The sequence below is a fragment of the Bactrocera tryoni genome, chromosome 5, assembly GCF_016617805.1.
Source record: "Bactrocera tryoni isolate S06 chromosome 5, CSIRO_BtryS06_freeze2, whole genome shotgun sequence".
Taxonomy (NCBI): Eukaryota; Metazoa; Arthropoda; class Insecta; order Diptera; family Tephritidae; genus Bactrocera; species Bactrocera tryoni.
Window position 1 is genome coordinate 71,971,663 of NC_052503.1, and position 27,488 is coordinate 71,999,150.

Genomic DNA, 27,488 nt, shown 5'->3' on the forward strand with positions numbered 1-27,488 from the left:
GTGCAAGACTGCAAAGGTCAAAAAGGTAGATCGGAAATACACGTAAATCCTATTGGCACTCGATAGAAGAGACTGTAGGAACATGATCGGAATACTAACTGGTCACTGTCTGGTGGCGGCACACGCCCGCTCACAGATCGAGAGTACTGCAGGAAATGTTTAGAGCAGGGCATAAGATAAACAATGGAGCATCTGTGGTGCACTTGTCCCTCATTAGCTAGACTATATTGTAAGCATTTAAGCAAATGAACTCCACCTTGTAACGCAAAGGACCAAACTGGCCTAATACGTGGCTTATATGCATACCAGATTAATCTAACCTAACCTATTACTTGTGACCAAACATAAAGACACAGTCTTAAAGAATCTTACTTAATAGTGGAAAAATTCCTCTTTTGAAGTTCTTTATCTTGATTTTGATCGTCAATTAAAATGGAAGTTAGGCTGATTATTCTTGAGCCCACGCGCTTGTCCGTTGTGATGCCTAGAACTCTTGGGTATAGATCAAAAAGATCGTCGGATATCGAGAAAACGTCTATAGCCTGCCACATTTGTTGATACACCTAATATCTATTTCAACCAATTCGACGGGTTAATTAAAAGTAGGACAACCTAGGCCGAGGACAATCATTAACAAGAAATTTTATAACGATAACCAGTCAAATAAAAGAACTTTCCATAAAAGAACTCGATTTTGATAAATCAGTTTGTATGTTCCGACAAATTAGAAGTCGCTTGGGGAGAAAAGCGCATGTGCAAAGTTGCAGACCTACAGGGACTAGTACGGAGAAGCATATGTACATATGTATATGTAAAATATGTATGAATAATTTTACAACACTTTAGCAATTCACTTGATTTCTCACGAACTACGTCATCATTATCAACTGACATCAGCACATCCGTTTGCCAAATGGGTTTTTGTTTAATGTTCAATGGTAATTGCTTGCATGATCAAGCGCGGCGTCAGCAATGCTTCGAATGAGATTAGAAAACGTTTGGATTCTTGTTGTTTATCCGCTCAAATTGTAGATTTTCCCAAACCACATGCTCAGAAACATTTTTATCAGTTGATGTCGTCGAATTTGGTTTTTAACCGCCTTTGCTGCACTTTCCAAGTCAGAACACAACCTATGGCATGCAGAGATGTAGGTATGCACGTGAGTATCGTCTTGCAGAGCAATAAGGAGCGGACAGAGCGTGACTGAGTGACTCTACCTGCACAGTTTTTGTTGTATTTGTAGGTAGTAATTGCATTTATCTAGTTGATAGGGTGAGTTTCGGTCATGATTTGCTTCAATGGCTGATGTATTTCGCTCTTCGACTTCTGCATTGTTGCTTTCACTTAATTTTTCTTTTACTCGTAGCATACTCCGAGGGAGATGTATGAATGCAGAGCGTGGTATATTCTTACACATGCACGACCTAACTGTATACATGTCATTTTCAAAGTGATTGGGTAAGTTTCTTGCAGAGTTTCAGCAGAAAATCTCGTGACCATTCTCTTCATATATAGTAGGTTTGTTTTTAGTATTTTGTTGTTGCTTTTGTATACCTTTGTATTTATTATCTCTGGCTAGAGCACAAAGAGTATGACAGAGCCATAAATAGGTCTGTGCTATCTGCTACTTATGTACGTAGGCGGGTGCTAAAATACTTTGATACTCAGTAATGAGATTTGTTGTGGAAGTGAAAAATCTGCGAACCATTCGCTAGGCTGTGAATAGCTTGACGTACAGTGGTATGAGACTGGATATTGTATGCTTAAATTTCGAAAATTCTCGAAAAAATAAAAATAAGAAGAATTGTATGCTTTTTTGATAAGAACTAATTCAAAATACCATTTTCCGAATACGCACTAGTCCATTTGAAATAGAAATTTTCAACTAAAAAGTACCACTATTAATATACAATAAATATGTATGTGGTTATGCCTTTTCACTGAAGAAGTTAATCAAGTTACAAATTTTTGCAGAAGCAACATTTTTTTTGTCAGTCTAGTTTCATCTCCTTTATAAAATTTTTCTTGATTTGACCTTGACCTTGTAGTCGAATGAAATTTATATCAAAATCTCGAAAATCTGTTGTTGTAAAAACAGTTAAAAAATACAGTTTCTGTTAAAACACTGGTCCCTATTAAAATTTTCTATGTCAGTCCGGGTCTAATTTGATCAGATGATCATCTCTCATAGTTTCAACTTCTTTATACATTTTTTCTTGATTGGACCTTGGAGTAAAATGGAAAGGAATGAAATTTGTAACTAATTCTCAAAAAATTTGTTCTTCAAAATATAGTTAAAAATACAGTTTCAGTACTGCCATTCGTGGATTCCACAGTATAATTGATAAAAACACCCACGCGTCTGGCTATTTATATAAATTTCAGTGTGTGGCCTAATTCTATTTTAACAAGTATGTATTATTCCAGAAAAACAAATTTTTAAATTATTTTTAATAAATTATTTGCTGTAGCAACGTAGGCGAAGGTGTTGTTTCTGAGCTGTTTTTGATATGAGAAATTTAGTACAGATGTACATATGTATGTATGTATGTTTGCATACATTAATGCATTCCTCTGTAATCTGCATATAAATACTATTATTTATGTGTTTGCTTAAATACGTACACTCGTGTGTAACCGATTCATAGCGCTTACACTCTTGTACATAATTACACTCATAAGCATATTTGAGATTTTTCTCTGTTTTGATTTTAACTGTAAAAGTAATAACAAAAAAAAATCGCTTGCACCTCTGCTCACCACTTTATTTTATCTAAATGAAAACAGTTTTTTTTTTCGGTGAGTACTTTCTTGATTGAGATGTCAAGAGGCCGCAGGAGAATCATACATTTGTTCAGCCTGCTCTGGCTGGAGCACTCTAGAGATGAGTTTGAGAACGCGCCATTGTCAATAGGACTTTTGTATTTTCAGTTTTATGGATTGACTTAAATTGACGCGCACGCAGGCAGCCGGCAGCCAGCAGTCGGGCAGACAGACAACGAAATCGGAGATGGCCTGTCTCTATTATTGTGCATTTGGTGTAGTATTTATTCCCGCCACTCTCTGTCACTTAGTTGGCCGCTCCGCAGCAATATTGCTCCCATAACAACAAGTGCGAGTTCGGCATTGCCGCTGTCGTCTATAAACACACAAAACACTTTCAATTGAGGACCGTGAAATTTTCTGGCTTCTGAGTGCCAAAGTAGTAGTGGTACAAAGCGCACGACGCCACGGCTAATATAAATCTTAAATGTACGCAACGCAACGCATACGCCTTAAGCTGGTCGATTAAGGCGGGAAACAGGTGTTTGTGGCATGACTGTGCGTAAAATAGATGCAACGATTAGTTTGTGAGCAAAAATTGTGAAATTCCTTACGAAAATGTAATTGCAAACATTTGATATAGCCAAAAATGGCTTTGTGCTTTATTTTGCCATACAGTCACAGCCACGACACCCACGCAAAAGCGCAATAGACCGTCTCCAGTGAAGTGGCTCGTTAATATGTCTGCTTGCGTCAATGCCTTGAATGTCTTAAAGCGTTTGTTATTTTCTAAAAATTTAAGTGCCTGCTACTCGTTGCATTTGTGTTGTGATTATGCACTTATTTAACTATGCATATGTATGTACATACATATATACAGACCTATCAATAGAACCATTTGCGTTTACTTATAATAATGCATAATGAAAAAAAAACAAGTACTTTAATTATTCATGATTATATTTTCCTTTGAATAACTTTTATTTTGTATTAGGCACTTTTTTCGCTTTTCTAGTGACGAGTGCGTGTCGAAGACGCATTGTTGGTAATTTATGCGTTTAACGTTTATAGTTGAAGCATTTAGTACACACTATTTTAATATGTTCATTTCTTATCTACAGGCATGTGTAAAAATATACAAACACACAAACAAACATGCATATACATATTTCTCGTTCATATTAATTATGCCCACCGAATGGATACTCGTTCGTCCACTCTCGCATTAGCTTTTCGCATGTTCAAAAGCAACTTGTATAAATAAATTTCGTCTCCAACGGCGGTACATTCCCTCAGCCATTTATAAATGCGCACACTCGCATACATACATACATACATACATATATATGTATGTACATGCATTGTAAGTATGTGTGTTTTATAAGCGCTCGAGGCCACATTTCAACTGAACTCGCCACTCGCAATTACCGCTGTGTATAATGAATTCGATCCATGCCTGCATATGTACATATGTGCGTATGTGGTGCCTGCCCCCATAACCCCACCACACTGCCCATCAATATGAGGCACACGAGCGCACATGAGAATGAGACAGAACATTCGTTTTTGGCGTACGTGTTTAGCTGATTGTGAAAAGAAATCGGTGAGCTTGTTGGAGCAGACCCCAACTTGTTATGGTTGATATTTGTTACCCTCTTCACGTTGTTGCTGGCGGGATTAGCTATGTAGCTTTAGCAGTGTTGGCATTTAGTAGCGGCAAACGACAATCACCGGGTTTTACATACAAATCTACACACAAGTGTATGTATGTATGAATGTGTATACCTAAGCATAAGATATGTTTAAGTATGTACATACATACATATGTATATTTGTGGGCTTACCCGATTGTTGGTAGTATTCGAATATGTTTTACTGTTGTTTGTACGATTGGTGGAAATTGGCGACTAGCAGTGGAGTCTTGGTGCTGCCAGCCATTCAATAGCAATATATTTTCAATGAATACTTGTTATAATGTATACACTTTTATACTTACTACAGTTACCGTTATACCGTTATTCCGATTGTATAGTATTTTTCCAAAACCGTTTTTGGAGTCTTAAGAGAACAACCCATTTGATCTGATTGATTGATAAACGAGCAATACACCGCGTCCTTCGATATATTGTGCCCTCTCCTGAATCACAAAGGCTCACCTAGCCCCAGCATATTGACAAAGTCCAATATTTTGCTTCCTTATAAGGAAACATGGATCCAAGGGCCTTAAACCTGCGTCTGCAGACTCCTGTGCAGTCATTTAGCAGGTGTTCTGGTGTTTCTGACTCCCTGACGCAGAACCGGCAGTTTACGCGTGAAGCTAGGACCATGTTCTGTAAATGATTCTTCAGCTTGCAGTGGCCAGTTTAAAATGTTAGTAGTGGTCTGAATTTATCCCTAGCGAGGTCGATTGCATATCCATTAGACATACGTATGTATGTACATCGAGGCTAAGTTGCTATAATGTACCAGAAAACTCACTGCGTGGGCGCTCTTGGACAAGATACGCAGCTGAAATACATACATATACTTATGCTTAGATGATCTTGAGAGACGCAGTTCCTTTTGCTTGTCTTCGAATATTAATATACAGTGCTGACTTTCACCCTGCTGCTGTTGAAGATATGGTGTTCCCGGTGGCTTGGCACTTCAGTTATCAAAAGTTTATTAAATACAACTTCCCGTGCGCTGATATTATATAATGTGCTCGAACCTTAATAGAAGTTATACTTACTTTCACACATACATACACGCATATGTTGGTGTCGTAGGAAGGGAAATCCTACTTATGTAATAAGGTTCAAGTGCAAATCGATTACGAACTTTCGCAGAACCTGCGCTTCAGTATAAAAATACCTTTCTATATTCATATGCACATATGTATGTATGTATGTAAATATAAGAGCCTGTGAGCAGAGTGATCTCTATTTCAAGATTGATGTTTCTAAACAGCACCTTTCTATTCATTCATCGAAAATTTCAATGAACTATTAAATTCTAATTGGAATTATTTGTTTTTCTCCTCTCTAAAGTATCTAACTATCTATCTGGTAACGCTCTCACTGTATGTGGTAGAAAACTGTACTTTGAGAAGAGCGGCCATCTTGCTCTATTTACAAAACGCATACTCACAATTAATGCAGAAACAACAAGCTGCGCTGGCACAGCAATGTACGAGTAATTTTCCCCGTATAGAGACAAAAACGTGTATTGTTAAACTGGCCAAGATAGCGATTTGCCCTTAGGGTTGCCATGTAACAGTAACACGTATAAACTACGAAGCCTTTTAATATATATGGAATTCCTAAATATATATTAAATATATTTAAACTCATAAACGCATAACTGTTATTTCTTTATAACAAGGAAAACAAGGCCCTTAAATTAATAATTTTTTAATAATATATTATTATTACTATTATATCTTTATGTGCTGAACCAAAGTTTTCGTTTAAAAAAAACATTTCTAGCGCATAAAATACGCTATTTTATTATAGCGCTAAGCTGGTAATCTTATCCGTTGCTGTCAACGTCAACATCCGACTGCCTGCGACGGCGCAACGACAGCGGTGGGGAAGTTCGTCGTCTTCGTCGCGGCTTTGTCATGAACGCCGAGCGACATGAGGCGAGCGCCGAGCGCCGAGCATCGTGGAGCGTGCGAGTGTGGCCAACAAAATATCGAACTCAAATTTTTAGTTAGAAATTTTCTACGTTGGCGAGAAGTCGTGAGTAACAAAATTAGTGAAAGCAGTAGCAGAAGCAGCAAAAGCAGAGTTTTTTGACTGGCTGACTGCTCTGTGAGATTTTTCATCCATTTTAGTGCCCACTCTGAGAACAAAAATAAATTCAGAAGATTCTTTCATAGATTTTGTAAAGCGGGAAACTTTAAAAACAGAGATATAATCCGCAAGTGTTTTCCTCTTTTTTTTTGTTTGGTGCTATTATTTACCAAGTGAGTGTATTAAAATGTGATGAAAAATTGGGGAAAAATGGAATATGTGCTTCTAAAATTTAGAAAGATTGTTTTATAGCCTTTTCATAGAATTTAAAAACGCCAGCTAAAATAAAGTATTCCTACTTAAGCTAAGTTTTTGAAATGTTAAGAAAGGGGGCACAAAGTGGTGGTTTATTAATAATTAAACAAAAATTTCGCATTATTAGAGAAAAGTTGGAATTTCGTGTCGTGGCGGTAGTGCAAACTGTACAGCTTGTGGCTATGACCGTATGAGTATTCAGAAAAGTGATACAGAGAAAAATATTTGTTAACCGATGGTTTGTCAGTGTTGTTCGTGCGGTTACTGTGGCTGCCAAGTGTGAGTGCTTTTGGCTCCAAACCTCCCAAAGCTTTGCGTCAATAGCAAAGGAAAGGATATACGTACAAACTCACATGCATACATACTATCTTCAGCAAAGGCGAAGCCTTGCTTCGAATTTAGACATTGATTTTACGATTATTTTTTATTAAAATATCTTTAAGAACGACGTTAATATTAATGATTTTGAGGATTTACATAAAATTGATTTTCACACAAAATATCACTATCAGTCGTACCCATTTGGGAGCACACACATGCATACACACGCATTCACATAACAAGCTGAATCAACAATTTAGATGAGGGGAGCACAAGTTTAACATTTCGACTCTTGATTACGTTGGCAAACGTCGTGTATGTGTGTGTGTGTGTCGTGCAGCTCAGCGCGAATGTAATTTTTTTACGAGTCGGAGCGAATGAATTTAACCACACACGGTTGGTACGGTGGTGCTTCGCGTTGACGTGAGCATTGCGCAGTAGCAAAACATTCAGGGCAGCGACGACAGAGGGGAAGTCTGTCAGTAGATCGTTCGTCGTCTCGTAGTCACTGCTTAAACAAGTCTGTTTCTAAATAAGAGCGACAGGGAGGGTGTGAGAGAGTCGTTAGCAACGATTTCGCCGTCTACGTGTGTAATTCAAGTCCAAATTTCCCCTACCAACATGTCAATAGCGAGCGTGGCAGAGCGCATGAGAGCGAGTGAGACATGTGGATGTACAGCGCATTGCCGACGTTATTTGTATAAGGAGAAGCAAGTAGGGACGGCGGAGGTAAAATTAAGGCCTTTTGAAATTTCACTTGGTGCTTTCCGGTTTACGCCACACATACAACAACAACACAATGAGAAAAAATTAAAATAAATACATAACATAAGCTCTGCGGCAATAGAGAAAAAATGTTGGAAAATTTTATGCGGGTTAGTCAAATGTTAGGCGCAACCGTGAGGTTTCGGCCTATCATTAGTGGGGTATTGTTAGGTTTACTATATGGATAATTAGGGTAGCATTATGTAGTCCTATGCATAGTTTTCTTTAAAAAATATTTTAAGTTTTTATCATCGTTTATTTTTACTCTAATTACAGTTTAAGATTCATAACTACTTGGATTGCTGAATTTGTTGAGGACTAGTGTGCTACCAGTGGAGGTAGACTACGGAATAACATAATTTTTCTTACGTTTTATTTTTTTTTATTGACAAAGTGCCCGGCGACAACGACGTTTAACGCCGTTGTAACGTTGGCTCGATGATGGCATTGCCAATGAACTCACTTTACTCCCTTACGTGGGGCGACTATGGCTCGTCACTGGTGACGGCCATTCAACTTTTACGTTGTCACAACGACTTGGTGGACTGCACTTTAGCTGCTGGCGGGCGCAGTTTTCCAGCGCATAAAATCGTATTGTGTGCAGCGTCACCGTTTTTATTGGAGCTGTTAAAGGTAAGTACTTTGTAAAAATATAACTTGATTCATCATACATTATGCAAAGGTATTTTATATATAAAATGCAGGAAATATATACACAGTTCAAAATAGTAAGAATGAGTACCTGAGTTTTTTTTTATTATTGCTAGCTAAAATTATCTTTCCTTTCCAAATTAAATGTTGCATAAGAAAAAAAAATTAATATTTATTATGTAAAAAAACAATTTAGTTTACACCTGTCGATCTATGTGGCCATTCGCGCAAGAACCCACGAACCAAATGAAAAAGTAAACAGAAAGAGCAATGAATTAACATCAGTTTGTTTGTAAACAGAGATAATTTTTCAAATGGGTTAATTCTAGGTGGATGTCTTTTAAATCTGACAATTGGCATACATTTTAGGCCTCAGTCTCAATATGATGCGTTCAAAGAATCTCTCTGTATGCTCAACTAAACTCACAAACTAAACTCATACATAAATAGTTGTGGTGCAGCACACTCACCCGCACCCATCACTTGCAATTTGCGCTCCGCTTTTCTACATGCTGCTAGATTTTGCCGCTCCAGAGACTTGCTGTCCATCAGGACCGGTGGCATGGCCTCTGCCCTTGCTTGTGCTAAGCCGGCAACAATGACTGCGCTTACATGGCAACGATGCTATATTGTATGAGCTTCAAAATCTAGTATGCATCTCAATGCTTTGAACATAGAGAAAAGTGAGGAGTGTATTTTACGGATTTTTGTTCTGCAGAGGAGTTTGCCAGTCCATGCCTTTCTTGAAGTGGTTATATATGTATGTATATCTCTATAGGTACAAAAGCAAGCAGGCAACATTTATAATTGTATGTAATAGCTTTTGAAGAGTGCGCGTGAGTTGTGTGCAGGCGGAAGAGGCAGGCAGTCTAGAGTGTCAAACAACGGCTACGGTGTTAGAGATGATGAGTAGCGGAGCACCACTTTAATTTTCTACCACGCAGATTTTTAGAGATTTCCTTTAAAGATTCATATTAGTAATTGAGGCAAGTGAGGAAATATCTCCCTCTGAAAGTGTCGTATGCACTGTGTGTGACATGAATATTACACCATCAACGTTGCCTCTTGAACAAGTTCAACGAGATTCACATTTTATATTCTCGCTTGCAATTAATTTGATTGTCTCGAATTTCGTTTGGCAACGAACTCGGCTCAGAGCGGCACATAAACGAGCTATGCCGGCAACTATGAGACAAAATAAAATTAGCGGACACAATCCGCCCACACAGAACAGAATCAGAATGAGCAATAAAAATTTAATTATAAATTAGTAATAAATTTCACCAAAATAATTATGTATTATATACCCTGTCTGCATATGTATGTATATATTTTCAATTTCTAAATTTAAAAAAGTGTCTGTATACAATATATATTATAAGTATATACAAGTATCTCAACATTGTTTCATTTTGTGGTACGTTGCGGCCAAAGTCGTAAAAGTCACGCAATCGAAATGTTCACACACTGCTCATTCGCTACCTGTGTGTATATACATACATATGCAAGAATATCGAGTAGTTTTGCGAGTGAGTGAGAGCGGTGAGCGACCGCAATTTGCTAGCACTGAAATCTAAGCGTCAGAGTGAGAGCACAAAAGAGTGCATCACACACATACACAAGAGCACAAAACCTTCACATAAGTAGCTCTTGTATTTAGTAACTCTTGCGGAAGAGCGGTGTGCTGTCAGGGGTATGGTCCTCTACACTGCGCATGCTTCGTTTATTGTTCAGCTAATGTTTGCTTCGGCTTTATGTGCTGCGCCGCGTCATGTCATTGTGCTTCGTTGCGCTCGGGTGACTCGTTAAATTTCCATTGCAAAAACATTTAGGTATCGGGTGATTTTTTTGAGGTTAGGATTTTCATGCATTAGTATTTGACAGATCACGTGGGATTTCAGACATGGTGTCAAAGAGAAAGATGCTCAGTATGCTTTGACATTTCATCATGAATAGACTTACTAACGAGCAACGCTTGCAAATCATTGAATTTTATTACCAAAATCAGTGTTCGGTTCGAAATGTGTTTCGCGCTTTACGTCCGATTTATGGTCTACATAATCGACCAAGTGAGCAAACAATTAATGCGATTGTGACCAAGTTTCGCACTCAGTTTACTTTATTGGACATTAAACCAACCACACGAATGCGTACAGAAGAGAATATTGCGTCTGTTTCTGAGAGTGTGGCTGAAGACCGTGAAATGTCGATTCGTCGCCGTTCGCAGCAATTGGGTTTGTGTTATTCGACCACATGGAAGATTTTACGCAAAGATCTTGGTGTAAAACCGTATAAAATACAGCTCGTGCAAGAACTGAAGCCGAACGATCTGCCACAACGTCGAATTTTCAGTGAATGGGCCCTAGAAAAGTTGGCAGAAAATCCGCTTTTTTATCGACAAATTTTGTTCAGCGGTGAGGCTCATTTCTGGTTGAATGGCTACGTAGATAAGCAAAATTGCCGCATTTGAGGTGAAGAGCAACCAGAAGCCGTTCAAGAACTGCCCATGCATTCCGAAAAATGCACTGTTTGGTGTGGTTTGTACGCTGGTGGAATCATTGGACCGTATTTTTTCAAAGATGCTGTTGGACGCAACGTTACGGTGAATGGCGATCGCTATCGTTCGATGCTAACAAACTTTTGTTGCCAAAAATGGAAGAACTGAACTTGGTTGACATGTGGTTTCAACAAGATGGCGCTACATGCCACACAGCTCGCGATTCTATGGCCATTTTGAGGGAAAACTTCGGAGAACAATTCATCTCAAGAAATGGACCCGTAAGTTGGCCACCAAGATCATGCGATTTAACGCCTTTAGACTATTTTTTGTGGGCTACGTCAAGTCTAAAGTCTACAGAAATAAGCCAGCAACTATTCCAGCTTTGGAAGACAACATTTCCGAAGAAATTCGGGCTATTCCGGCCGAAATGCTCGAAAAAGTTGCCCAAAATTGGACTTTCCGAATGGACCACCTAAGACGCAGCCGCGGTCAACATTTAAAGAAATTATCTTCAAAAAGTAAATGTCATGAACCAATCTAACGTTTCAAATAAAGAACCGATGAGATTTTGCAAATTTTATGCGTTTTTTTTTAAAAAAAAGCTATCAAGCTCTTAAAAAATCACCCGATATATTGGATATTGCATGGTCCAAATGCTTATATTTGTGTTGATTTCCCCCTCTAATGTATCTCCTCATGTCTACTTGCTTGGCAAGACACGAAAGCAGATATTTAGATACATACATATAGGCAACTCTTTGTATAAATTTGTAGGAATATCTCGCGTTGAGCGGCATTTCCACTTCAAAATCATTTTACAATATTTGCGCTTGTTTTTTTTTTTCTTTTTTCTCTTTTAGTTAATCCATTAATATACATACATACATACATGTAGTCTACCCATATTGTTCTACTTTCTGTAGCTAAAAATGCCCAAAGTCAATGTTTTTTTTATTTTTTTGTGAATTATTTGTGTTTTTCTGATATTTTTGACGACTTAGTTAAAATCTCTTTACAACTAACGGTACATTACCATAAAGTATTCAAAGAATCCGTTCCCACGACAGGTTGAATTTACGTAACTGGAACGGACACGGATTTTTATCGGGTCAAGGACTGTCAAATTGGCAGTATCTTGACGCTATGACAACAACAACAACATACTCAAAGAATGTTAGTCAAATTTTTTACGAATAAATAGTCAAAAAATACGGCAATGGCAGCAATTATTCGAACTTGTATTTATCGAAATGTAAAAAACACAGTTCATTCGTTAGATAATAGTTTTTCCCAGATAACACTGAGCGAGAGGGTTTTTAGAAATTCCAATTCATTATTTTTTGGACACTTTGAAAACAATGCTTTTCTTTGTTTGAAAATAACTCTCCAGTGTTACCTCGGAAATTATGTATAGAAATAGCGTCCAAACCGTTCGGTGCAGTATTTCGAAGTTTTGATGGGCTTTGAAAAATCGAAAAAAAATTTAAATTATCCCGCCTTAAACTCCAAGTGGCAAGCCCATAGCCATAAATAAATATTAAAAATCAATCAGCTGTTTCTGTTCAAAAATATAAAAACACTGCTCTACAAATAGTATTTACATACAACTTTCATACTTTTAAAAACACGAGCAACCACTTCAACAGTTTTGAAGAATATGCAACCATTTCCAACTCTCACTTAGATTTATTCTCCGTTATTGCCACTTTGCAGTAGAGCATAAAAAATCAAAAGAGTTCTGAGACAGACAGGTATAAAATATAGAGACCGGCAATGTCACTTGTCGAAACCAAACGTTCAATAACAACTCACTTTGTTATCGGATAAAACAAGTGATTTCCTGCGTGCAGACACTTCGTAGCGCTCTGCCACTTTAGTTAATTTTTACTCACTGTATTGCGCTGAGTATTAAAATATGCTCCAATTGACAATAAAGCTGTTGTAGGGTGAGCGTTAAACAGCATCAAAAAAATTATGTATGTGTGCATCTCTAAATACTACGAGTACCACCTCCGTATGAGGCTTGCAACCCTCAACACAAAAGTCCTCCCATTCTAAGTGCGCTCTGAGAATAAACAGAAAAAAATATGCTGTTAGTAGTGATATGAGCAGTGAAAACAATGCGCTCTACTTTCTCCACGCGTCGCATGGTTATATTTATTATCAGGTCAGGTCTATATACTGATAAAATATTGACCAAACAACTCAAACTATATTCGCAATTGAATTGTGAGTTTTAAAATAGAGCGCGCTCATTCGCTCAGAGATTGGCGGCAGAGCTGAAGATTCTGTATTTGGTTAAATAGCTAAATATCATTACTTTGGTAACCCAAAATTGCTGGTATAAACAACGTCAAGCTGAGAGAAATTTGTCAATTCCATACATACATACGTATATAGTGGGGCCAAAGTGTATTGAAAGAAAGGTGAGCAAATGTAAACAAACTTTTGGTTAGACTGATCGATTTAGATACGTAGGTGCCAGTTGCGTGTTGTTTAAAAAAGTCTCTGCATGTTTATTTTACGCTATGTGGCTTATAAAAATCAAATAAACATAGATAACTTCGATTTTAAATTTTAAATTAATGAATTCATGTACTACTCTGAGCAAAAAATAGTAAGACTGTTCATAATTATAAAATTCCTTATTTACTCTTCAAAACCTATGACGTCCCGCTCAAAGTAATCTCACTTGTTCCTAAAAAACTTGTGTCAAGGTTTTTTCTAATCCTCGAAAAAGTTCAAAAAAAGTAAATTTCCGGAATGGCCTTCAATGCGGGGAGCGATTATAGTTTAATATCTTCAATTGACTCAAAAAAGTCTTGCTATTCTTTACCCGCAATATAAAATCCAGCTTATGATTAATTTTTTACATTTGCATTTTATACTACACTTTTTTCTTACAAAACAAAAAAAAAAAACTACATAAACACTCTCCAACTTCAACAAACTTTCCAAACTAACAATTTCAATAGCCGCTTTTTGTGCGGCAGATGAGAAAGTAGCCATGGGCATGGCGCACAAATTTACAATAAAAGTCGACTAACAGTTTGCGGAGCAAAGTCGTTGATTTCACCGGATTTTCAACAACATTGCACTGAGCAACGCGTTCGCTTATTCGATGAATTTCTCCCTAAAATGACTTTACGCTCTGCGTTCCATAGAAGAAATTTTAACGTTTTTGTTGAGCAATTCATGATGACAGTTACTGTGGCCGCACTTGTGAGTGTGCCCGAGTAGAGCAGGAGCTGCGAAATAGCAGCAGGCAAGCATTCTTCTTGAAGCGCCGGTGAGCAGGCATAATGCTGACATCTAAAAAGATACTTTTGAGTAAATAAAGATTAAATGGAAAAGTCTTTGACGACCGCCAGCGGGTCCGCAAAACGAGTTTTGTATGGTGTACACATGTGTGCGCATTTGTTAGCGCGTGAAAGAGCATAAGGAGCGTGAGAAAAATGAGGGAGCGCGGGCGGTGTGTGGATATGAGACATTGCAGCACGGTGAGCTAAAATAGACAAGCCACAGATGAGACGCAGTGTCGGTCATTTAGCCAACTTCCCAGGCAATTTCTCTGTTTACGTTTTTATGTAAATCAACTCAGCTGTGCCGCCAACAAACACACCTTCACTTCATAACCTCCTTTTATCAACACTTTGAAATGCTATTTTATTTTTCTTCTCTCTTTTTGTTTTTTTTTGTTTGTTTTAGAATACGCCATGCAAGCATCCGGTAGTGATGTTGGCCGGCGTCAATGCCAACGACCTGGAAGCGTTGTTGGAATTTGTTTATCGCGGCGAAGTTAGCGTCGATCACGCACAATTGCCGTCGCTATTGCAGGCCGCACAATGCCTGAATATACAGGGCCTGGCACCGCAAACCGTTACGAAAGATGACTACACCACGCATTCAATACAACTACAGCATATGATACCACAACAACACCATGTAAGTGGTTAACGATTTTGTGGAAACTTTCTTTGTTAATTATGTATGTGCACTGATGTCGTTTTTTTTTTGCTTTTTTTTAGGACCAAGACCCACTGATTGCCACCATTGCTACCGCACCACAACAAACCGTACATGCACATGTCGTCGACGATATACACCAAGCTGGCCAGATCTTGCAAACGACTACACACACTAACGCCGCCGGACAACAACAGACCATTGTGACCGCTGAATCGCCCAAGGATGTTATTCAACAATTCTTGCCCGCACGCAAGCGCAAGCCGCGTGTTAAGAAGATGTCACGTAAGCCGCTTTTTTGTTTTACTAAACAAATTAAGTTAGTTTAGGTTAATCTGTTAGGCTTCTGAGCCACGTTTAGACTAGTTTTGGTCCTTAGCATTAATATACGTATTGCAAATGTAAAGGATTGGTTTCACCTTAGGCTTTATTTCCAAAATTTCTATTTATTTCTACAGCGTCCGCTCCAAAAGTTGCTAAAGTTGAGGGTATGGAAACGATCATTACTGCACCGACCACTACTACTGTCGTACATCAAGCTACACAACAGCAACAACAACAGCAGCAGCAACAACAGCAACAAATACAGGTACAACAACAAAGCATTGAAAATGGCAACGAGACACAGATAATAACCTCTACACCGCATATCAAGAGTGAAGTGGGCAAGGTAGAGACAATTGTGACCATGGACCCGAATGTAACACCGATATCAACAGTTAATACTAGCGATGTTAGCACCGGCGGCACAACCCCAGCAAGCAGCACGAAAACAGTTAAACGCACCAAGAGTGGTGAGTTAATGCAATTTCACCATGAATGTTTAGAGTCTGAACATAGTGTTTCGAGTCTGAACAGGGCATATTAAGTTTGCAACGACGTCTGTAGCATCCAGAAGTAAACGTCGGGGACCCAATAAAACTTAAGTAAATAGTCAGTGCGATGAGTTGCATTGATTTAACTATTCCCATCTGTCTGTGGGTATATACATGAACTAGAACCTCAGTTTTATAAGATATCTATACAAAGTTTGGCACACGTCCTTTTTTCCCAAAAACCCTGCTCATTTGTCGGTACTGCTGATATCGGAACAATATAACTGATAGCTGTCATACAAATTGACCTGTCGGAATCAAGTCTTAGTATGGAAAACTTTTTTATTTGACAAGATATCTTCACGAAATTTGGCATGCATTGTTATCTAAGGCAATAGCGTAATCTCCGAAGAAATCGGACCACTATAGCATATGGCTACTATATGAACTGAGCAATCAGAATCAAGTGCTTGTGGGAAAACTTTTTTATTTGACGAGATATCTTCACGAAATTCGGCACTTATGGTTATCTAAGGCAATAGCGTTATCTCCGAAGAAATTATGAAGATTGGGGCACTATAGCATATGGCTACTATATAAATTGAGCAATCAGATTCAAGTGCTTGTGGGAAAACTTTTTTATTTGACGAGATATCTTCACGAAATTCGGCATATGTGACCAGGTCTACGAAAAGGGAGCTAATGTGCGAAAACTAGTTTTCTGGGAAACAGCTGTTAAAAATAAACAACTCGTTTCGTCAGTTTCTCATCAATTGATTAATTTTTTGACACCTAAGCCCCCTTTCCGTAGACCAGGTCACACATATTGTTATCTAAGCCAACAATGCAATCTCGGAAAAATTGTTCAGATAGGTTGACTAGCTATATGCCCTACAAACTGACCGATTAAAATCAACTTCTCGTACAGTTTTTTTTTATTCCAGTGGGCTATTATAGCTTCGGCATAACGAAATTAATGTTTTTCCTTTTTTACCGTTATCTTTACATTTAAATTCATTTTAAATATTTATTGTTATTAATATTGCTAGCATTATATATTTTTCAATCAAAACAAAGCTTTATGCAAATTTTTCGTTACTTCCTTTACAGAATCCCGTTCACGCTCACAATCGGAACAACCGGCCACTTGTCCCATATGTTATGCAGTTATCCGACAGTCACGTAACTTGCGACGCCATTTGGAATTACGGCATTTCGCCAAACCCGGCGTAAAGAAGGAAAAGAAAAGTAAGTCTGGTGGTAATGACACGGAATTAAACACGACGGCAGAGACAGACAGCGTTATAGCGTCAAATGTGAGTGAGATAACAGCGACGGCGGGCGATAGTTATCAAACCGTTGCTGGCAATGTCACCACAGTTGCTGCAACATCCTCGAATGCGCCCATAATTGTAACGCATGGCAATAGTGCGGGCGGTGCGACCGTTACGCACATGACCACGCTAAAGCAGGAACAAGCGAATACCGCTACGAGCAGCAGCGGCACGTCCTTACAAAATGTCATACATTTTGTTAGCGAAGAGGTGTTCGGCTCGTAAAACACACAAAAATTGATAATTATTTAGCAGTAAAAATAGGCATTAAGCTGTTTAAATTTGATTTGAAAATAATTTAGGTCGTTTCGCGTACATAAGTAAGATTTGTAAAGAAAATGTTAATAATAGTGTTGATTTTATTATGCATTCCCCACGCTTCTCAAGGCTTTCTCAACAAGTTAACAAATGACATTGTACAGCTGTATGCTCATATCATTGTTATGTACAACACAACAATAACGGTTACTCAGCAAAATATCGAATGGTTAGTCATAAAGCGACAGAATCATTAAGCATAAACGCTTTGCGCAAATTTACTTTGTTTCAAATAAAAAAAAATATACATACTCTACGTTAATATGCAGTATTTTCTAACATGAAACAAAAAAAATAGCAATAAAAAGTTCAATCTAACGCTCTGTTTCCTTAACATTTTTTTTTGTATAAACACAAACTAGAATTTATTTAAACGACAATATATTATTTGATGTTAATTTTTAATGTATATCTAAGGATTTGCTTTTTATTTTTTTAAATTTATTAAAAAAGGCGATTTTTCCAAAATATATGTATGTACATACATAAAGTTATGCGCTAAATAAAGTGGAAATAATTGTTAACAAAAAACATAACACACGCCTTGAGTTTATTTTCTATTATTAATTGAATTTTAATTTAATTCTGTAGTTAGACTTTTTCAGTTGTACACAACGTTGCTCTCGAGGAAATGTGCGTTATGGACTTTTTATTGTTGACACAGAGAAAATACTTGTATTTGCATAGTTTGAGCACAGTTTAAAGAAATATTGTAACTTATAGATTAATGAAATTTGTAAAGCTCTTTGCTCAAAGCATGAAAGAATTTTTTATATCCTGAACAGGAAATATTAAGTTTGCCACGAAGTTCGCAACACCCAGAAGACATTCCTGTTAAACTGCAGCATTTATTGTAAACTGGATTTTATAGCTCGACCGGTTTTTAGCTAAAAATTGTTAATATTAATGACCAAAAAGAAACAAAAAACAGTTCAACAAACCGCTGTTAGTTCAAATTGCAACAAAAGCGCAAGATACCCTTAAATTTTGGATAATAGAAATGCCAACAAATCTCAATAGAATCCGTAAAATTTAAAATTTGTAAATGCAAATTTCAAGAGCAGCTGGAAAATTATGCCAGACTAGTTTTGTTTTGTGTTTTGCTGCTGAAAATCTATGTCAGCCTATTTTTTTTTTTGTTTTTATACCCCACCTCGTTGTCTATCTCTGTCGCCCCGCGCCTAATAACGCCGCATTTAATTGCGCCCACCTTCTATATTTCCTTGAGAGCAACTAATTCATAAAAATTATTTCCCCTCCATAACCAGCACCAACCGGCAAAAAAGTTATAACCACAAGCACCGGCGCTGGCACCAGCAATGCAGCTGGCACTTCAACGATCACGACAGCAGTTAGCACCATACCACAGGTGCAATCGGTACAATCGCTACACACATTACATACGGTACAGGTGAAAAAGGATCCGGATGCGCAGAATCAAGGACAGCAAACCATGACAGTGACCACTACGACCGGCGCTGGTGGTGGCCAGCAACAGCAGCAACAACAACAGCAGGTGCAACAAGTGCAGGTGCAACAGGCTACGACGCAGCAACAACAGCAAATACAACATCATCAAATCATCGATCAATCGGGTAATATAACAACGGCTACGACAACGGGTGGTGGACAGCAGCAGCAACAACAAACTGGCGGACAAATCGTAACACAAACCGAAAATACAGACGGCACAACATCGTTGTCCATTGCGCAGGTGCAAACGCTGCAAGGCCATCAAATACTGGGCAATATTAATCAGGTGAATATGAATGAATTTCAAACTCATTCACAGTTGTAAGATGCTTGGATGTTGATGATGATGTTGAAGATGAAGATGATGTTAAGCAGCAGAAGGATGCGCTGCTGCGAAAGTGTTATTTCTAGCGGGGCTTTTAGAAATAAAGTTTAGAAATAAAAGCAAAATATTTTATACACCAAACAATACCAAGCTATATGCAAACACAAAACCAGTGTCAAATAACTGCAACAAAAACAGTCTCTAGACCAGCTTACCTATTATACCGACGCTACAAAGTGACCGCAAGCATATGCATACGTACAAACACACACATACAAAATTTAACAGACCCACACAAAACAGTTTTTTATCTGGCCAAGGACTGTCCACTCGGCAACATTCCGCGAAATTACTTCAGGAATGTTTTCTGCCGCTAAAACAACAACAACACACACACAACTTAAACCAAACCACAACCCCACACTAAGCCAAAAACACATGAGTACATTATGTACATGAATATTAGCAAATTAACTATAAAACTTTATATATTATAAACTAATACATTTATACAATAGCTGCAGTTATATAATTAGTGCGCGCGTGTGCTACCCCAAGCTGTTGCAACTTCCGCATATATACATATATATTTGTAAGAAAAAAGCAATTTTTGCGCTAAAAAAAATATTTAAAGTAGAAAAGGTGAAGAAAATCCAAAGTTATTGCACTCTACTAAATTTTGCTGCCTTATTTTCCTGTGCTACTATATTATTGCGTGCATTCATTAACTTTTTAAAGTAATTTTATGCTATATCGTCACTTAAATTGAAAACAACGTATCATTAAAAAAATCAAAATTGAATATATGTATCTTATTACATATGTGTAGCATCAAATGGCATCAGCTGCCGTTGTCAGATATAATCAATACATAACCAATAGGCAACCAATAGATAACCAAAACTCAAACTTTTTTCAACATGAGTGGTTTCGATTATATCGTTTTTCCTTCGCCTGCAGACTTATGAAAAGTGATGTTACGTTATTTTGCATTTTAGGTGACGATATACACTTATATATACATTTAGATAACTGTTATTATAATGGAACAACTTAGCTTTGACAAAATTCGTTTGCTTTAACATTTAAATTTAAACATATGTATAATACATAGTTGGTATTTGTAATATAGAAATCTTACAAAATGAAATGGTTGTAAGTAGCATTAAGTTGGTACTAGGTACACAAAACCTTCTACTTAGAGAAAAACTATTATTTCCAATTTAAAAAACTATTATTTTGAATTTAAACAATTATTATTTTAAATTAAAAAACAAAACTATTACTTTAAAAGCAAAAAACTATTACTTTAATTTTTTTATTTCCCAAAAATAGTCAGTAAATTGAAATAAAAAACTTTTATTTTCTTTAAATTTCCGCTTATTACCTACCACATATTTAAATTTAAAATTAATTTTAACTTTTATTTATTGCAACCATATAACGGTTGTTTACTTAAAAATTACTTATTATTATATTGATTATGGTTATGAACAATGGTTTAGTACACACAACACTGTTAGAATTTTTGAACAAAAAAAAAAAGAAACAAAAACAAAAAAAAAAGAAAATACATTTGTATATTATTTTTATTTTTATAAAATTTAGTGAATACAAACAAATTATGAAAATATGATATAGAAATTTACAATTTACGTTCATAGCTGTGCAAGGTTTATGCTTTCAAGGGTTAGTTTCCAAAAGCGGTTGATCAATTGGGTTAATATTATTTATACAAAATTAAATTGGTTAGTAATGCGTAAAATTAATTTTTCATTTAAAATTTTTATTAAAAAATAAAAAATATATACATATGTGACCTGGTCTACGAAAAGGGGGCTAACGTGCGAAAACTAGTTGTCTGGGAAAAGCTGTTAAAAATAATCGTCAGTTTCTCGTTATCTCATTAATTGTTCTCCTTTTTTTTACACCTAAGCCCCCTTTTCGTAGACCAGGTCAAATATATGTATGTACATACATACATATATATTAGTTTATAACTTTTGCCAAACAAAAAATTGTTTGATTAAAATTTTCTTTAAAAAAAAAAAATTAGAAAAAAAATCCTTAAAAAAATTCTTTAAAAAATACAAAAAAAATTTTATAAAAATTTTAATCAATATATTTTCTTATTAAAAATTTAAATTAATTTATGTTTTAACTTTTTCTCAGGAATTTTCTTTAAAAAAAATTGTGTTCATTTTAATTTTTGCAATACAATTGATTGCTGTAATTTGACTTACATATTTTATTAATTTGAATTTTTTTGTTGTTTTGAATTTTTTACTAATTAATATTTCGTTTTATTTTATTAATTTAAAATGTTTAATAAAAAAATATTTAAATATTAAAATATGTATTAAATTTTTTTTTGTTTAAATTAAAAAAGATTTCTTAAAAAAAATTTTAATAAAAGTTTTTATCAATATACATATTTTCGTCTTAAACATTTTAAATTAATATAATTTTTAACTTTTTATCAGGAATTCTTCTTCTTCTTTAAAGAAATTTTTTTAATTTTGATTTTTTGTAATTTGATTATTTTATTAATTTTTTTCTATTGATAACTTTTTTTAATGAAAAATTTATGTCAAAATAGTTTTTTGTAATAATTTGATTATTTTATTAATTTTACCTTTTTGTTGATTTGAATTTTTTACTAATTTATTTTTTTTATTCAATCAACAAAAAAAGATCGGAAAAAAAATTAATATTCATAAAAAATATTAAGAAAATTTTTAATAAAAATAAAATAAAAACTATTTAATAAAAGTTTTCTTAAAAAAAAATTATAATTATAAAATTTCAGTATAAATTTTCTTAAAAGACAATTATTAATTAAAAATTTTCCATCTTAATTCCAAAAATCCATATTTATTTTAAAATTTTCCGATATTTACGCCTAAACAACTGAAATAACCTATGCCTATCGAAAAGCATAAATTTTGCACAGCATTAAAAGAACATACAGTTACTATCTACACCTATTTTTCTTACTTATTCTTATAATTTCATTTAGTCATTAGCTTGTAATTATTAATTTGATTTCTTTGTTTTGGTTAGCAAATTATGAATTAAAAATAATAAAAAAACAATTTTTGAAAACCAACAAAAAATACTAATTTTTGAATTTAATTTTTTTTTCAATGAACCCTGCCAAATCCCACTTCGTTTAACTACATTGCTTCGTTTTTTGTACATTTGTGTTTAATTGTATGCTTTATTTTATATTTGTATGTATGTATGTAATTTTGTGTTATGTGTATACCTTGCTTTTGTTACTTACATTTCCTTTTTTGTGTACAATATAATTTTTGGCGGCGTTGGTTTTCGTTAATATACTTCTTACTATAAGTATGCTAATATGTGTGTGTGTTTTTTGTAATAATTGTATGTGGCTTAACTGTCTGTAATTAACATTGCATGCCGTATTTGTATGTACTTGTATGAATGAAGTAATGGCTTGCAATAAGCGCATGCTTACAGCAATACCTTTGTATGAGTTTTGGTGCTTTTTTAATACTTTTTAGTTTCCATATCTGTATGTGTATATGTATACGGTTGTGCAGTGCGTGGGGCTTGCACTAAACATCATATGAATAAGCTCAAAAGAAATACTTGAGGCCCTAGGGTCGCAGTGCAGTTATGTTCTACTACATATAGTGTACCGATTTCAAAAAACAAAAAAAAAATATTTTTCACATTGTTGCACATGTATTTTCTCGATTATTTTGTAATTTATCCTTAAAATCTTTGGAAAATTATGTTTTATTCAATAATTAATTTTTTTATTAATCTTATTTTATTTTTTTATTAATTTGAATAATTTGTTTTTTGTTAATTGAATATTTTTTTATTAATTTTATTTTCATTTGTTTATTAATTTACGCCTTTTAATTTAAATGTTTTTTTATGAATTGGTTTTTTTTCTTAATTTGATATTTTAGTTTTTTTTATATTTATTTTAATAACTTTAATTTTTTGTTTAATATTTTTTTATTAATTTTAAGTTTTATTAATTTAAACATTTTTAAATTAATTCGATTTTTCATTAATTTTAATATTTAATTTATTTTATTATTATTTTTGTATAAATTTACATTTTTGGTTTATTATTTTTTTTGTTAATTTTATTTTTTTATTGATTTTAATTTTTTGTTCATTAAATTTTTTAACTATTTTTAGGTTTGTATTAGTTTCAATATTTCTTTATTTTTTTATTAATTTGCTATTTGATTAATTTTAATGTTTTGATTTCATTTTTTTATTAATTTAATTTTTTTTATATGAATTTGAGTTTTTTATTAGTTTTAATAATTGTTTTTGTTTTTAATTTTTTTATATTTCTTTTAAGTTTTTTTATTAGTTTTAATATATTTTATTAGAATTAGTTTTTTCGGATTTTTTGATTAGTTTTTTTAATTTTTAATTTTTTCTTTAGTAAAATTTTTGTTATTAATATTATATTTTTGATTAATTATAATATTTTTTATTAATTTAAATTTTTTTTACTTTTAATGTTTTGTTTATTAACTTAAATCTTTGTATAAGTTTTAATTTTTTCATTAATTTAATTTCCTTTTAAGTTTATACATATAATAATATGAATATTTAATTGGTTTTTTTTAATTTTTTCTTTAGTAAAATTTTTGTTATTAATATTATATTTTTGATTGATTTTGGAATTTTTTATTAATTTAAATTTGTTTTTTACTTTTAATGTTTTGTTTATTAACTTAAATTTTTGTATTATTTTAGTTTTTTCATTAATTTAATTTCTTTTTAATTTTTTTTTTATTAATATGAATATTTATTTGTCAAATTGGTTTTTTTAATTTTTTCTTAGTAAAATTTCTGTTATTAATATTATATTTTTGATTAATTTTAATATTTTTTATTAATTTTTTCATTAATTTAATTTATTTTTAATTTTTTTATTAATATTAATATTTATTTGTTCATTTGGTTTTTTTAATTAGTTATATTTTTTTTAATTAATTTTAATTTTTTTTTAATCAATTTAACTTTATTTTTTATTTTATAAATTTAATTTTTTTAATAATTTGAATTTTCTCTGATTAATTTGAATTGCTGGTATTAAAGTCGCGACAACTTCCGGTATAACTTTTTCCTTACATGACCTCAAAAATCCGTTGTTAATGTTCCACGTTTTGTAATCATAACCTTCATTATATATCTGAGGTTATATTTAAATAATCTTTGCTTAAGTATTGTGTTGAGTTTAGTGAATTGATGCTCAGTACTATAAATTATAGTTTATTGGCCATACTTTCGAGAATTATTTGTTGTAAAATTTACTTTGCAGACTATATACAAATACCCGCTAGTAATATTATATAATATAGGTTATTTAGATAACCTCAAAAAGTACACTTTACTTAGTTTTATTTTCATTTAGGCATACTATAGGGCAATCATATGCACTCTCCATCGATCTTGTAACTAATCTACTGATAACTTATTGACCAGCATATACCAAAAGTTATTACTCGCGTCATTGGTGAAGCAGTTATATGCTGCAATATATTATTAAAAAGTCGTGACTAATTATTGCATATGTACTTCTCATCCGAATATAACATTAATCTCATTAACTTTGCATTTTATTCTTATCTTCTCTTTCTTTTTTACTGTGGCTGCCTCGTATCTCACCAAATTTAACAAAAAACAAAAAAAACGAATAAATTACATGTTTGCATACAATCACATCTAACAATGAACTACCAAAAACAAAAAACATCAATTAATAATGAAAAAATAATATAACAAACTAGGGTAACAATAAGAACATTTTGGTAAAGAAAGTTTTCATTTTGAAAGGCGGTAATAATACGTAATGATGAGCCAACGATATGATCAGCGGTAGTGGAGGAGGCGGGATAGGCGTGATAGGCGGGAGCAGTGGTGGCGGCAGCAGCAACAGCAACGGTAACAACAGCAACACCATCAGCGGCAGTGTGGTGAGCACCACACGCCTCAGTCGTGCCCAACAACAGCAGCAGCAGCACCATCAACAGCAGAGCAGCGGTTCTAGCGGCCTAGCCGCCATAGCCGCAGCTGCCACTGGCGCCCAACCGATCGCATCCGGCAGCGGCACACATCGTACGCGCATTTTGCGCGGCCATGCAGCACAAACAACCACCGGTGAACGTGTGCTGCTCATCAACTATGTGTCGCCCAGTGCATCGGCAGCCACATCGCCCAACACGCAAACGCAAGCGCACACGGTTAGCAGCGCCACAGCGAATAGCGGTGGTGTCGCGACCACAACCACCACGCGCAAAATCCTCCATGCCAGAGCGGCGGCAGCGACGCATGCGAATGTTAGCACCGCCACACCCGTGTCATTTGCCGGCCTCGGTTCTGAGGTGACGGTAACACTGACGCGCTCTGGTAAATCGACCGCCGGTCATATTGTACGAAATCATAGCATTGCCACAGAAACGGTAGAACATCAACAACAGCAGCAACAACATCATCATCATGTGAGCAGTAGTTCGCCGCCGCCGCTTGTCTTCACGACGACGGCGCACAGCGATTTGCATCATCATCAGCAACAGCAACACCAACAACATCAACAGCAGCAACACGAATTAATTGAACAGCAGCAAACACATCAACATCATCAGCTGCTAACGCATCGACAATTGCAACAACACCAGCAGCAACAACAGCAAAATACAACAACGGTGCTAGATCCCTTGGACTTGCAGGACCAAGATGAATATCAACAGCAACAACATCAGCAGATCGTCATAGAGCATCACAGCGGCAATGGCCAGTCACAGCAGACGCACGAAGAGGAGTTGCTCGAGTATGACGACGAAGAGGAAGTAGAGGAGCACCACTTGCAACAGCTGCAGGAGGTGCAGGATCAGCAGGAATGCGATGGCGAACAAGTCGAAGAAGTTTATCTCAACTGAAAGTGACGTCGTTGGCAATTGAGCGCATGCGCTGAAATGACAGATTGAAAAGAGCGCAGTTCCGTTTGCCAGCTGACTTAAAGATCATGCAAAATATGCATAAGGACAGCAGTACTTCAATAATTTCGTAATGACAGTGAGGTTTTGTAAATACTAAAAGAATGTCTGTTTCCAAGTTGATATACTTTTCAATCTTTAGTATAAAAAAATCACATACTTGCATACATATGTAAATACAAGCATAAATGGTGGTGGCTCACCGTCTTTGTACAAAAATATTTCACATACATTTTTTAATTGTAATAAAATATTCAATTTAATTTTTTTTTCAAATTGTTGTTGAGACTTCGAACTTTTATAATATAAAGACGTTAACAAAAATATTTATTACATGCAAAATGCAGTTTCAGACATTTATTATTATATTGTAAATATTATGGTGTAACAAAAATACAAGTATATATAGTACCAATTTTACGCACTAAAATAAGTAATGTAGTGCTAAGTTATTGTAGAAAATTTTCATACTTTCGAAATATAAATAAATAGTAATAAAGGCAAACAATTTAAAATAAAGTGTGTAGCACATTATTAACTCATTGCGTTCTTCGCAAAAAGTTTTAAAGTTATAAGCTACAACTTTTTCAAAGCAAAATTTAATTTTTTTTTTAATATTTATAATAATTAATTCAACGGTCTGTAGCATATTTAAGAAATAGTTATAAACATATTATGCATACGTCTATATAAGATCCTTTAATTGCCAGTGAGTTGTGCGATTTTTAATCCCAAATAGTGCGTACTTAGAAATATAAATATGAGCGAAATTAAAAAAGTTAAAAAATCAAACATTTAAATAAATTATATTAAGTGCAAATAAACATAAAAAGAATTTATTTACACATTTTTAATAGTGTAAGTAAAAGTTAATGTAGGTATATTTAAAAAATAAAACAAAATAAAATAAGTATAATTAATAAAACATAATTTTAATTTAAGAAAAATTTTATATTAAAATTATATCAAGCAAAATTTTCTAAAATTAAGAGAGAAGCCAAAAGAGTTAAGCAAACAAGCTAAAAATGCTTTGTATATATAAAATATATATAAAAATACATACCTATAATAAAAAAGATTTATTGAAAAATTAATAAAATATAATATTATCATAAAATAAAAATATGAAACAAAAATTATTTAATAACTTAACCGGCCTACTCTGGCAGTCATGTGAAACGTTTTTCAAAGTTTAATTTTATTTTTCGAATGTAAGAAACAGTT

General features: G+C 34.5%; 2 protein-coding genes across 4 annotated transcripts; both read left to right on the top strand.

The window, feature by feature from the left end:
* Window positions 1-6,463: 6,463 nt before the first annotated feature.
* LOC120777621 (transcription factor GAGA) lies at window positions 6,464-25,216 on the top strand. Of its 3 annotated transcripts, none has more exons than XM_040109071.1 (8): window positions 6,464-6,486; window positions 8,158-8,514; window positions 14,741-14,977; window positions 15,061-15,283; window positions 15,457-15,792; window positions 16,924-17,061; window positions 18,734-19,224; window positions 25,059-25,216. In XM_040109071.1, exons 2-8 carry the CDS (start codon window positions 8,320-8,322, stop codon window positions 25,119-25,121), a joined length of 1,683 nt encoding a protein of 560 aa, XP_039965005.1. In that variant the 5' UTR covers window positions 6,464-6,486; window positions 8,158-8,319; the 3' UTR covers window positions 25,122-25,216. The 3 variants fall into 3 exon arrangements, with proteins under 3 accessions (XP_039965005.1, XP_039965004.1, XP_039965006.1); XM_040109070.1 differs by lacking the exon at window positions 6,464-6,486 and adding an exon at window positions 6,493-6,713; XM_040109072.1 differs by lacking the exon at window positions 6,464-6,486 and adding an exon at window positions 6,493-6,713 and having other exon boundaries at window positions 25,105-25,181.
* LOC120777625 (box A-binding factor) lies at window positions 25,113-26,546 on the top strand. The gene has a single exon (XM_040109079.1). It carries the CDS (start codon window positions 25,137-25,139, stop codon window positions 26,205-26,207), a length of 1,071 nt encoding a protein of 356 aa, XP_039965013.1. The 5' UTR covers window positions 25,113-25,136; the 3' UTR covers window positions 26,208-26,546.
* Window positions 26,547-27,488: the final 942 nt, after the last annotated feature.

Bases quoted from the DNA above. Each gene is read 5' to 3' on its own strand.
- LOC120777621 (XM_040109071.1), top strand. From the start codon at position 8,320: ATGATGGCATTGCCAATGAACTCACTTTACTCCCTTACGTGGGGCGAC. The intron at 15,284-15,456 runs GTAAGCCGCTTT...TTATTTCTACAG, and splicing joins GCGTGTTAAGAAGATGTCAC to CGTCCGCTCCAAAAGTTGCT. The intron at 19,225-25,058 runs GTGAATATGAAT...ATAACAAACTAG, and splicing joins TACTGGGCAATATTAATCAG to GGTAACAATAAGAACATTTT.
- LOC120777625 (XM_040109079.1), top strand. From the start codon at position 25,137: ATGATCAGCGGTAGTGGAGGAGGCGGGATAGGCGTGATAGGCGGGAGC.